General features: G+C 55.0%; 1 protein-coding gene across 2 annotated transcripts; it reads left to right on the forward strand.

Annotated features, from left to right (window-relative positions):
- The first annotated feature begins 5,802 nt into the window (after positions 1-5,802).
- Positions 5,803-11,638, forward strand: IQCD (IQ motif containing D). 2 transcript variants are annotated; one of them, XM_018085623.2, is made up of 4 exons: positions 5,803-6,194; positions 7,610-7,843; positions 10,154-10,225; positions 11,124-11,638. In XM_018085623.2, the coding sequence occupies exons 1-4, from the start codon at positions 5,814-5,816 to the stop codon at positions 11,403-11,405; spliced, it is 969 nt and encodes a 322-aa protein (XP_017941112.1). In that variant the 5' UTR covers positions 5,803-5,813; the 3' UTR covers positions 11,406-11,638. The 2 variants fall into 2 exon arrangements, with proteins under 2 accessions (XP_017941112.1, XP_008931689.1); XM_008933441.3 differs by having other exon boundaries at positions 5,803-6,401; positions 11,124-11,572.
- Positions 11,639-12,870: the final 1,232 nt, after the last annotated feature.

Genomic DNA, 12,870 nt, shown 5'->3' on the forward strand with positions numbered 1-12,870 from the left:
GAGAGTGGATTTGGTGGCCATTCATGTGTTACCACTCAGGGCTTCAGCTGCTGTTTGAACACTGCTCTGCTCATCCAGCAAAAAGCCCACCAGGGTCCCCTAGCTCACCTATTCCCCTCCAGCCCCCACCAGCCTGACCTGCCCTCCATGGCCTTTGGACTCTCCTGTACATATCCAGCCTCCACAGCATCCTGGAGCAAGGTCTTGGTGTTTAATAATGGAATGTGAAAAACAGCACCCTTAGGTTGTTGTAAACCTACAATCTGGGCAGATTCACTGCATGTCCCCAGTTCTTGTGCTAGGAGAAGCAGAGACTGGCTGCTCTTTCCTTGTCTCCCCATTTTCTGATTCCAGAGTCCTTGGCTTTGTCCCCCCTCCATCAAACTCTCAACTCGGGTGGGTTCAGGTTGGCTCTGCTGTGCAGTTCATCCCTATTGCTGTGGTAACAACTGCATCCATCCAGCCATCCATCCACCATCCATCCATCCATCCACCATCCACATCCATCCACCCATCCATCCACCCATCCATCCATCCATCCATCCACCATCCATCCATCCACCCATCCATCCATCCACCCATCCATCCATCCATCCCTCCATCCACCATCCATCCACCATCCAGCCATCCACCATCCATCCAGCCATCCCTCATCCATCCATCCATCCACCCATCCCTCCATCCATCCATCCATCCATCCACCATCCATCCATCCATCCATCATCCATCCACCATCCATCCCTCCATCCATCCATCCACCATCCATCCATCCACCATCCATCCTCCAAAAGACACCCTGAGCACCATGGGGGTCCCCAGGCGGTTCCTGGGATGCAGCAGCACCCTGAAGGGAACAGGGATGTGTCCTCCCCTTGCCACGGAAGCAGAGGGGCTGTGGGGCTCTAACAGAGCTCCTCTGTGTGGAGCTCACAGAGCTCAGCCCCTCTGGGCCCCTCCCCATCCTCCCTGTGCTGGGAGAAGCCAGTCACCAGTTCCTCCAGTCCCCCAGCTCAGTGCTGTCCTTGATCCCAGTGTTCCCACGGCAGGAGTCAGCCCTGGCATGCAGCAGCACCCCTGGTACAAAGAGCCCCAGGCCTAGGGTGACGCCTGGTCCCCTTTGCCCTGTCCTCACCACCTCCCCAGCCCCATGGCCTGAAAGCCCCTGGAGCTGTTGGAGCTGTGCTGTTCCCCAGGGCAGGCTGTGGGTGTTGGCAGTCCCCTGGACCTGGTTCTGCAGGGGTTGGGTCTCTGGGCTGATCCAGCCCTGGGTGTTCCCACTCGGCACAGCAAAGAAGCAGCTGGAATTTGCCTGGGAGACTGGAGGTTGTGACTTAAATAGAACTATAGAATCACAGAATCTTTGAGGCTGGGAAATCCCTCTGAGATCATCAAGTCCAACTGTTCCCTCAGCACTGCCAAGGCCATCACTGACTATGTCCCCAAGTGCCACATCCACGGCCTTGAAATCCCTCCAGGGATGGGGACTCCACCCCTGCCCTGGGCAGCTGTTCCAATGACTGACCACCCTTTCCAGGAAGAAATATCCCAATATCCAATCTGACCCTCCCCTGGCACAGCTGGAGGCCGTTCCCTTCTCCTCCTGATCCCGTTCCCTGGGGCAGAGCCGAACTCCCCCCCGGCTCCCCTACGCCTGTCAGGGACTTGCAAGAGCCAGAACGGTTCCCCCCTGACGCCTCCCTTTTCTCCAGGCTGAGCCCCCCAGCTCCCTCAGCCCCTCCTGCTGCTCCAGACCCTTCCCAGCTCCGTTCCCTTCCCTGCACACGCTCCAGCCCCTCAGTGTCTCTTGTCTGAGGGGCCCAAAACTTAATTCAGGATTTGAGGTTTGGCCTGACCGAACTCACACACTCTGGTCTCAGTACCCTGACACATGCAGGGAGATTTTCCTTTCCCAGAGCTGCCCACAGCTGGCTGCAGAGATGCTTCTGCCTGAGCCCATTCCCTCTGCACTCCTGCTCCTGCCACCCAGCTCCAGCCTGGTGCTCCTACATCCAGCCCAGCACCTCCAGCCCAATATCCAAGTGGGCTGCCCCTTTTGAGTCCGTTTGCTCAGAGCTTACACTAAAACCCCACCACACTCGTCTCTTCAGCAAGTTCTGTACTTCAGGGACTCCCTGGATTCTCCGTGCCCTTCCTGAGCCTTTCTCACAGGCTCTGGGGGCCAGGGAAGTGCAGAATCCTTCCCAACTGCTCACTATATGGATGAGAGGCACGTCACCCCACTGACGGCACAACATGGGAATGAGTGAACAGCACCAGGAGCTGCAGGTGGAATGTGGTCAGGGATCAGTCAGCCCTGTGGATTCCTCCAGGGCTTGGTGTGATGCCAGAGCTCCACATTCCCAGCAGAGTGTGAGGCAAGGCTGCAGCCAGAGGATGGTGGCAGGAGGGGACTGTCCCTGCAGTGACAGGTTGTGGTGCTGTTGGCTGCAGCAAGGCTTCATTGTGTGCTTCTGCTCTTTCCCCATCATTGCACAATTGGTTTAAATCATCCCCTCCCTGCTGTCCCTCCCCCTGTCCCACACACGGGTGGCAGCAGGAACAGGGAATTATTGGGGCAAGCCAAGCTGGGGTGGATCAGGGCCTTTCAAGCTGGTTGGGTCCCACACTCTGTGCTTCCCTTTGCCATAGAGGAGCAGGATCCAGCACGTGGAGAGGGGTTTGGATGGTGGGGGAAAGCCCAGCTGGGGCCAGGGAGGTCTCTGGTGCTCAGGTGTCTGTCACAAGGCCCTCGTGCTGGAACAAAACCAGACTCAAACCATGGGAGACCCTGCTTGGGCTGTACCTGCACCCAGGGTTCTCCTGGCTCTCCCTTCCTTGCTCAGATATGTCCCACGTAATTTGGATTCTCAGGCACCTCTGGCTCTGGGCAGTGATGCAGTCTGGTGGCTTTGGGTGCAGGGAATTGTTTGAGGATGGATCTGAGGTTTTCCTACATCCTGGATGAGGTGGGATTGACGCAGGTTCAGTGGTGTTTCACCCAGCTCCCAAATCGACCTGGTTTCCTTCCTGGTGCAAGAGCTGCTGCTGGCCTGGAGTGGTGTGTGAAGCTGCAGGACAAGTCAGGCTGCTCTGGACTTGTGTCATCACCTCCATCTCTGCCTGCAGGATGGGAATGTCTGTAATTACCCAGATCCAGGAGGGAGCAGCAGTGATCCACAGTCTTCCCTACTTTAGAGGATGTTTGGATGAGACCCACAGCTCCACTCTTTTTCTCCTCCCTTCCTGTACATCCCAAGGACTTGCTGTCCCTTGAGCAGGCTGTGTGCACCAGGACACAGGGGACTGGTGACAGTCATTGGGCAACTGATCCCATCTCCAGGCCGTGGCCGTAAGGAAGGCCAGGTCTGCAGTTCTTGGAGAGCAGTGGCCCATTTCAAATGAAGCAATCAAGACACTCCTCAACTTTGCAAAGAAAAAGACAGTCTTTTCATGATGGATTTAATTGCCAAAATGTCTTCAGGGCATGTGGCCTCTTGCACACAGGGTGAAAGACCCTGTTTTGGGACAAGAGGAAATGACCTCAAGCTTTGCCACGGGAGGTTTAGGCTGGATAGTAGGGAAAATGTCTTCACTGAAAGGTCTGTCAAGCCCAAGGCAGTGGTGGAGTTCCCATCCCTGGAGGGATTTAAAAGCCGTGTGGATGTGGCACTTGGGGACATGGGTCAGTGGAGGCCTTGGCAGTGCTGGGGAAGGGTGGGGCTCGATGGTCTCAGAGGGTTTTTCCAGCCTTAATGACTCTGTGCTTCTGTGTCTAGCCCAGTACCCCAGAGCCAACACAGGCCTGCTCTGATCCACGGTCCTGATCAGTTTGGGAAGGCACAGACCTGGGCAAGCCCGGCCCCTCCGTGGGTGTCCTCCATCCTTACCAGTGCCAGGCCATAAACCCCAGCCTTGGGGGTCCCACTGCATCTCCCATCACCAGACTCTTGTTTGCTTTGCGTAGGGAAAGTTAATAACGTGTGACGTGCTGGAGCAGCGGCACAGCCCCAGCGCTGCAGTTTTATTCACGGGCTCCAACACGCCATGCCAAAATAAAGGGAACACTCAGGCCGGGGAAGGCTGAGCCCTGGGACAAAGCTCCCTGCCGGCTCCTGCCCCAAGGACACAGCTGCCATCACCGGGAGCTGCCCTGGCACTCAGCGTTTTGCCAAGTTTCCTGCTGGAAATCAAACCCCTCCTGTCCCGAGGGCACCCGTGTCGGTGCCCGGGCAGAGGGCGAGGGCACGGCCGCTGTGCAGCGATCGAGGGCCAGCAGCTGCCTTGCAGGGGTCGCTAATTAATTCACGGGTAACCAATTAATTGCGCGTGTACAGCATCAGCATCCTAATCAGCTGAGGTTCATTACCACTTTTATGGCCCTAAACGCTGCAAAAGCAGTCACGTTAACGGTGCGGTTTAGGGGAACTCGGATGTGTCCGGTGATTCAAAACGGCGCCCTCGGGGCTCCTGGACACCCACTGGGCTGACCCGCGCCTGGCAGATTTGACCTCCAGGGGATGAAGTTTGTTTTTGAGGTTATTCGTCGTGCTCTCAGGAACACAGGTCTGGGTTCCTGAAGCGGACGCGCTGCCTCTTGTCCCCCTCCCCATCGCCCTCACGGTGCCCCCGCCGCCATCTGACAGACACTCCCCTGGCAGGTCGCCGCCACCGCGGGCTCCTCATTGGACAGCGGGCGCTGTCAATCAAAAGCGATGGCGCGTGCTTGAGGGGCGCGGCGCCTCACGGGGCGGGGAAACGCCGCTCGCCATAGGCTGTCCGAGACCCCGCCTCCCTCGTCGCCTGCGCGAACGTGAGGCGTGGCGGCGGGTGGACCGGGACCGGGACCGGGATACGGGATCGAGGAGGGACTGGCGTCGGGATCGCGAGCGGAGCGCGCTGCAGGCCGCCGGGGCCGGCCATTTCCCAAAGTAAACGGACCCTGAGACTCCCCCTCCACCGCGGGATCCTCCCGGGCCCGGCCACCGAGCCGCCCGCCCTCACACGGGGATGCTCCCCACCTGGGTAAGTCACGCCCCGCCGACCGCTGACCTGTCACCAGCGGGAGTCCCTGGGTCCCCTGCTGCCCCAGACCCACACCCAGGGACCATTCGCTCCCTGTCAGCCTCCTACACTCCGGTGCCCTCTGCCCCCTCCTTGTGCCCTCCCTGTCCCCTCCTCTCGGCCCTTTCCCTCCAGATTCCCCTCCCACCCTCTGGCAGTGCCAGGCCTGAAGCGTAGAGGTTTCCTACTGGGAACCCTGCCCACCCTTCCAAGGTGGGCACAGGGTAGAGGTTTCCTACTGGGAACCCTGCCCACCCTTCCAAGGTGGGCACAGGGCCCTACAAGAGCTGCAGACTGTGCTGCTGTGGCTCAGCTGCTCCTCAGAAGCAGTTGGGAGCTTTCCTCCCACCACCCTTCGAGGCCAGGAAATTATTGTTAAGGGAATATTATTGCCTTATTGTGGGCATTCACCAGCCTCTCTGGGACAGAGACCAGCTCTGACCCACGACTGCATGTCCTGACCGCATGCCCACACCCAGGGAGAACTCCAGTGTCATCTGAAACTCACACATTTTCCTACATTACCTTGTTTCCCTAATGCTGTCATCATGGTTTTCTCTTAGAGAGAACATCCAAGAAGGAAGATTTAAGTGACAGTGGCAGTACAGGGACCTTGATGTTTTTTGAGAGTCTCACCTTGTGTGCGAGCTGTGTCCCTTCTAGACTTCAAACCACTCAGCCCACAGGTTGAATCCATGGCAACAGGGAATCCAGCTGCATTCCAAGCATCATCGTGAACCCTGGTGAAGGACATGGCAACTCCAGAGAAGGCAACGACCCCCTTGGGTGCCATGGGGGTGTTGGAGCCACGTCAGCTAAAGCCTGATAGCGCAGAGACGGAAAGAATCCTGACTGTCTTGGATGAGACCATTACCAAGCTGGAGATGACCAGGTTGATCCCACGGATCACTGGCTCCCTGGAGAGGTTTGCTAGGATGCTGGGACCTGAGATCACAGCCAGCCTGTTGGAGCACCAAAAGCTTTCAAATGAAATGCAGCACCTGCTCGCCAGCCCTGGAGCACAGGAGACCATGAGAGCCAGGGAGCAACGCCTGAAATGTTCTCTTAGACACATCCTGAGGCTCCTTCTGGCCAACCCTTTGCTTTGCCAGGGACTGAAATATCAAGTCCAGGTGAGAGCATCACCAGCTGATGCGTTTATCAAAGCCTTTGCGGAGTTCAGGGATTTCATGCTGGAGAAGCTCCTGACCAGTCCTGCCGAAGAGCGAGAAAAGATTCAGTTCGTGGAAGAAATGTCCCTCAAGGCTGAGCAAAACACCGAAGTGATCACAGCTCTACAGGCAGAGCTGGCAGCAGCAATCCAGACTCGAAAGGAGGAGGTATGATCTTGTGGGAATATTTTCCCGCAAAGTGTTACTGGAACAAAACTTTGGTAACTAAAAACTGACCCCTTTATTGCAGTTCTGAAAGAGCAAGTTCCAGAAATCATTTCTAAACCAGGTACTAAACTTAAAGATACTATTTTTATTGGAAAATAGAATGAGGATGCTTATTGCACACTTGACTTTTTTTTAAAACTTGAATTTGGCGTGTTTTGAAACTGTTCTCACCAGCCAACTTGAACGAGACAAGTTCCAGAGGAGCTGCAGGACAGACACAAATTACTGTGGTTGTGTCTTGGCAGGGTGACAGTGCCAGCTGCTTCGTTCCTGCTGATGAAACAATGAAAAGTCATTCCAGGGAGAGATTGCTCTGATTAAAATCCATTTTTAATGTCTGCCCTGTCTTCGCTCTTGCTTAAAACCAACATTTCTGTGACTCCTGACTCTAATAGCTGCCTTGGAGCATTTGTGATTAATCAGTGATTATATGAATTACATCAATTTTTAATTTTATCTGCAGCTGAGGTGCAGATGAATGACTGGGCACTTCCCAGGCACTTTCCAAGCCTGTGGACTGTGCCAAGCATCCAAGCCCTGAGCTCCTGACAACAATCCTTTGTTTTCTACATGTGCTCCTCATTCTTCTCCCTGCAAGAGGGGTCAGCGAGGGAGGTTTTGTCCTGTGCTCGCTGCGCTGGACGGTGCTGGCAGAGCCAAGAGCCTGCTTTCCCCATTCCCTCTGCTCCTTGGAGATCTGGGAATTGAGACACTTGAGATTTTTATGTGCAATTTGGCAGCTTGGCCAGGGCATCGTGGATAAATCTGTTTCACTGATCCCAGCTGGAGGTTTCCCCAGACAGTCACTCGGAGCCTGATCCAGCTCTCAAGGGAGACATGGGGCTCGCTCCAGGGAATCTGCTTTTGGCTGTTCCTCAGGTGGCAGTGCCAGTGAGGCTTGGGGTGGTTTGTTCACTCTCTACCTTTACTAACGGGGTCCCAGAGGAGCAAGGGAGGAGGTTTCCAAAGCTCCTGTGTAAATCTAACTCTTCCCTCAGCCAGCAGTGGCAGGTCCTTGGTGTTACCTGAGCAGGCACCTAAGGGTCTCTTCTTGTATCTCTTCAATCTTTGCCAGGTCTTTTTTCTCCTGCCCACCTTATGCCTCGCTGGCATTTCCCAGTGATACTCCTCTTGTTTTCTGGCTCTAGATGGACAGGAAGGACAAAATGATTGAAGACCTCAAAACCACCATGGAAAATCTGGCCAAGGACCGCAAGGCTGAGATCCAGCAGATGAAGAAGGAAGGGGCAAAACAGCGAGAGGAGGAGGTGAAAGCTGCCCAGGGCAGGTGTGCCAGGCTGCAGGAGGACGTGCAGCGCCTGCGAGTGCAGTTCAGTGCCCTGGTAGAGGAGCATCGAGCCTCGGAGCTGCTTCTCAGGAAGGTAAAGGGGAGGAGAGCTCTGGGACAGGAGATTTAAGCCTGTTTGCAGAGCTGTCAGCTCTGCCTGCTGTCTGCTACAGGAGATTCCTTGGTCCCTGCTCGTTCCTGGCAGGATGCACATGCTGTTTGTCAGAGTACACCCGCTCTGTCCTCATGCTCTGCTGATTCCAGTGGAAAGCAGCCCTGCAGCGACAGCAGGGATAGAGCCTGTCACAGGTCCTGCTCCTGCCTCGGCTCTGGGAGCACCTTCCCACGGAGCTGTGACATGGCATGGGAGAGGCTGTGGATGGGCAGAGTGCAGGGCAGCAAGGCTGGAGCAGGACAGGTGAGGGATGGTGGAGAAACATGAGATCTGGTGTAGGGTGAGCAGAGCAAACACAATATTGGCTTGATAGAAAGGCATCTTTTAGAGTTGATTTAGTGTTCAAGGTGGAATGTGGCTGATGCTGAGGGCTCAGCAGCTCCTGCTCTGCTTGGCATGTTGCTGAAGAGATAAGCCAAGGACTCGGGTTGGGTTGAATGAGGGTAAATGTGATTTCATTGAATCATCCCAGAATGGTTTGGGTTGGAAGGGACCTTAAACCCATCCAGTCCCACCCTCTGCCACAGGCAGGGGACACCTTCCACTGTCCCAGGTTGCTCACAGCCCCGTACAAACCTCAGACTATGGGACAATTCGGGATTTCAGGGCAAGCCACAGCTGCTTCTGACGGCAAGCCTGTGCCCAGGGCCTCTTCCACCCTCACAGCAGAATTCCTTCCCAGTATCCGATCATATCCTTCCCTCTGCATGAAGCCCATTCCCCCTGGCCTGTCATTTCATTCCCTTGTTTCCTGAGGCCCCTTATAGGCCCATGCAAGGGGCTTCTCACTCTGCCACTGGAGCCTTCTCTTCTCAGGGAACCCTCCCCAGCTCTCCCAGCCTGGCTCCAGAGCAGAGGGGCTCCAGCCCTGGCTAGCATCTCCCGAGGCCTCCTCTGGACTCCTCTCCAGCAGCTCACGTAACCTCCCCTTTGTGTTCCCAGGGCTGGAGGCAGCTCTGCAGGGGGGTCTCACCCGAGGGGGCAGAGGGGCAGAATCCCCCTGCCCTGCTGCCCACGCTGGGGGATCAGCCCAGGGCATGGGGGGTTCTGGGTGCCAGGACACATGGGCAGGGCATGTCCAGCCCCAAACACAGCAGCACCCCAAAGTCCTTCACCCCCCAGTGCTGAGCAGATACAGGAGGAGGAAACAGGAGCACAAGGCAGGCTCAGGCCTCTGGAGCAACAGCTCTGCCCTGAGGAGAACACTCTGGTGACACAGAATCTAGAACTGGAAAAAGTTTCCCTCCTCATTTTGCTCCTCCTGGATATTCCCTCAAACCATCACAGCCCCCCACGGGCAGGACAGCCCAGGCTGGTGGTGGGGGGTATCCCTCACTCTTGCTTTGGGTGATGCAGTACGACTTGACAACAGGGCTGGGCACTGACAAAGCACCAAACCCAAGTTAGAGCCACAGTACAACCCCCAAAATCTACCCATTTACACCTCCTTGGGCAGTGTCAGGCAGTCCCTGAGGCTGCAGAGCACAGCAGGGCTTGTTGAGGAGTGCTCAGCTCATTCCAGCACTCAGGAAGACGCATTTATTGACCACAGAGGCCTCCTTTCCTCAGCAAGTACAAGTTGTACTCGTGTACAAGTACAAGGTTGTACTTGTGGTCTAATTAGCTGAGGTGTGACCTCATGATGGCCTGGGAGCCCCTGGGGCTTCCTGGGGCAGTGTCACGTAGGAAATCATGTGGCACCTGAGATGGACCAGGAATGATTCCACAGAGCACGGATACAGCAGTTGGGGATAAACTGCCCATAACTGCTTGCACAGCAGTACAGCCACTGCTAAACTGTTCTACAGCCAGAAATATCTCTTCTTTTAAAAGAGCATCTTCTGAGTACTTTCTGTCCTGTGTTCATGCTTTGCAGTTCTTTATTGCTTCTATTTTAGGGTGGTTTCTCCAGTTTGTCGATGACTTACCGCATTCCATAGGATACATTAATTTCCTCCTGCAGAAAGCACCTTTCAGGTGCTGTTCAACTCCCCAGCTCCATGCTGTCAACCAAATAAAGCCCTTTGGGCCTCAGGGAATGTCCCAGGAGAATCCTCAAACCAGGGCAAACCACATATGTGTCAGCTGAGGGAAGCCTGTTGCAGGGATGGGGTGTTATACACAGATACAGTGATGCTGGGGCTCAAAGATTCCCTGCTTTCTCACTCAGGATCTTTCTCACTCAGGCCCCAGGTGCCTGCAGGGATCTGATCTTGTTTTGTGTTTCAGAGGAAGTGCAGAACGGAGGAGGAAATTGAGAACTGGATCCAGAAATATGACACAGACATGGCAGCAAAACAGGTATTGGCTCTAAACTGCTTTGCTCTGCCATGAGGGAATTTGCTCAGGTAGATTCCTGTCCAAATGGACATGTGGCTCTTACCCAGGAAGCCATGGAAGTGACAGACAGATCTCCATCCAGATGAACTGCAGGAAAGGGATCTTTGTCCTGCTTATGTGTCCAGGAGTTCTCTGCTCCTTTGGTTTTAGGAAAAGCTACATCCACTACTAAATCACACAGTATTTGGGGGCCTATGGGTTGCCACGTTCTTTCAGGCACGTCCACCACATGCCAGGGAGCAGGTTTTTCAGGTTTGCTCCAATCCTCAATCCTCATGGCTCTATCTGGTGCCCAAATCCCGCTCCTGTTCCTGCTAGATCCTTTAGAGATGTGCTGGGTGCTAAGGAACCCAACAGCCTGCACCCAACTGAGCCATAACAGCCTGAGGGTCACATGAGCACTCCCAAACCTCACCTCTGGGAAGGCCCTGGTGGCTTCCCTGTTCCTGCACTATTTATGGGGATGGATAAAAGCTGCTGGACTCCAAAATGCAGGGAGGGGCCTGAAAGCTGCTGCTAATTGTAAGGAATGATTCCCCCGGTCAGGTGTTTAATAATGGGATTATTTTGGTTTCCTGTCTGTGGGGAGGCAGGAGCAGGTTTGGGGTAGAATTTGTCAAGGCAGACACCCCCCACACTGTTCTCAAATATTCCATTGTGGGAGTATTTTTCAGAAGAATATGAAGATACTGGGACCCAGCATCTCATGAAATTCCCTGGGTACTGGGCACATGCTTTCTTTTTGAATCCCTTTGGAAAAGCTCAGCTCAGCTCCCTGTTGTGGTCCTGCAAGGGTTTGGGATGGGTTTCAGGACCCTTGGGGGTGTACAGGGGGGAGCTGAACTGCTGTACCTGCCAGGCCACGTTCGAGGCGATTCACGCTGTCTACACCGAGGAGAAAGCCCAGCTGGCCCAGCTGATGGAGAAACACGCTCTGCTGCTCCAGGAGTATTCCCAGATTGAGGAGGAGCGCAAGATGCTTAAGCAGAAGGAGGAGGAGGAATTGCAGGAGCAGGCCAGGAGGAACCGTGCTGCCACCCGCATCCAGGCTGCTTGGAGAGGCTACGTGGTGCGGTCCTTCTTCAAGGCAAAGCTGAAGAAGGCCAGGGCCAAGGCCAAGGGCAAGGGAGGCAAAAAATAAAGCCCCAAATTCCTTCTTTGCCCCAGCAAAGCTGCTGGGTCTGAGTTCGTCCAGATAAAAACATTAAACTGTTAAGTTTGGAAAAGACCTTTAACATGATTAAGTCCAACCACCAACCCAGCACTACCGTGTTCACCACTAAAATATGTCCTCAAGTGCTACATCCACATGTTTGTTTGAACGCTTCCAGGGATAGTGACTCTACCACTTCCCTTGGCAGTCTGTCCCAGAGCTTTAGAGCCCTTTCCATGATAAAAGCTTTCCTAATATTTAATATAAAGATCCCCTGGCACAACTTGAGGCTGATTCCCCTCATTCTGTCAAGTCCTGGGTGTGTGGATTTGGGAACCCGTGTCCCTTTCCACAGGAGGAAGCTGCAGGACTGCGAGTGAGTGACATGAGTCCTGCCTGGGCACCATCCTTGGAGTCTGCAGTTTTCAGAGGGTGGGATGTGGCACAGCCCAGCTCAAGCCGTGTTCCCAATCCTGCAAGCCACTCCCCAAGCTAACTGCAAGCTGGGAGCAAACAGCCTTTTGGATCCAGCCTCCCAGTGACATTTCTTTACCTGTGGCCCTTCCTGGCAGCCTCCCTTCCCAGGAGAGGGCAGTGGCAAGGGCTACAAAGCCCAAATAGTCTCCATGATCAGGTGAGGCTGCTCTGTCCTCTGACAGGGCCAAGGGAGGTGTGTTCCCTTCCTTGCAGCCACAGGAGATGCCAGGATCTGGGAGACTTTGAGATGTTGGTACCCATGTGGGCAGTTTGGGGTGCAGGTACATCTCTCCAAACACCAACAGCCTTAGAGTTTCTGGGAAAAGATTGCTCAGCCTGGAGAAAGGAAGGCTCCATGGAGACCTCGGAGCCCCTTCCAATGCCTAAAGGTGCTCCAGGAGAGCTGGGGAGGGACTTGGGACAAGGGCCAGATCCCGAGGTTTGGAGCACAGTGCCTGCACTGGAGATTTCACATGGCTGGGGGAGCCCCCTCACCCTCCCTGCACCCTGCAGGGCTGTGTGTGCAGGTGATGGGTGAGAATAATGGGATCAGTGGGATCAGGGTGGATTAGGGAGATCAGGGAAAGGTGATCCCCAGGCTGGGGGGGCAGGAAAGGAAGGGCAGAGAATAGAAGAGGAAAGAGGGAAGGGAAAAAGGAAGAGAAGAGAGAAGGGAAGAGGAAAAGTAAGGGAAGAGAAAAGGGAAGGGAAGGGAAGGGAAGGGAGAAGGGAAGAGGGAAGGGAAAGGAAGTGAGGAGGGAAGGGCCCTCAGCAGATGGGGACACCTGGCTGGGCAGCACCTGCCACTGCCCCCATGGTGCCCTGTGGGGAAGGGACCCCTCAGGCATAAAATTCAGGCCCATGGGCTGGGATGGGGGGGGAGCAGCTGAGAGGAACAGTGGGATGGGGCTTTTCCTCCTGACAGGGAAGACAGTCCCAAGGAGGATTTTTTACGGGAAAATTTTTATGGAAACTG

The sequence above is a fragment of the Manacus vitellinus genome, unplaced genomic scaffold (genome assembly GCF_001715985.3).
Source record: "Manacus vitellinus isolate BGI_N305 unplaced genomic scaffold, ASM171598v3 scaffold_84_pilon, whole genome shotgun sequence".
Classification (NCBI taxonomy): domain Eukaryota; kingdom Metazoa; phylum Chordata; class Aves; order Passeriformes; family Pipridae; genus Manacus; species Manacus vitellinus.

Excerpts from the sequence above, each read along its gene's own strand:
- IQCD (XM_008933441.3), top strand. The coding sequence starts at position 5,814 with ATGGCAACTCCAGAGAAGGCAACGACCCCCTTGGGTGCCATGGGGGTG. Across the intron at positions 6,402-7,609 it reads TCCAGACTCGAAAGGAGGAG|ATGGACAGGAAGGACAAAAT; the intron begins GTATGATCTTGT and ends TTCTGGCTCTAG. Across the intron at positions 10,226-11,123 it reads CAGACATGGCAGCAAAACAG|GCCACGTTCGAGGCGATTCA; the intron begins GTATTGGCTCTA and ends TGTACCTGCCAG.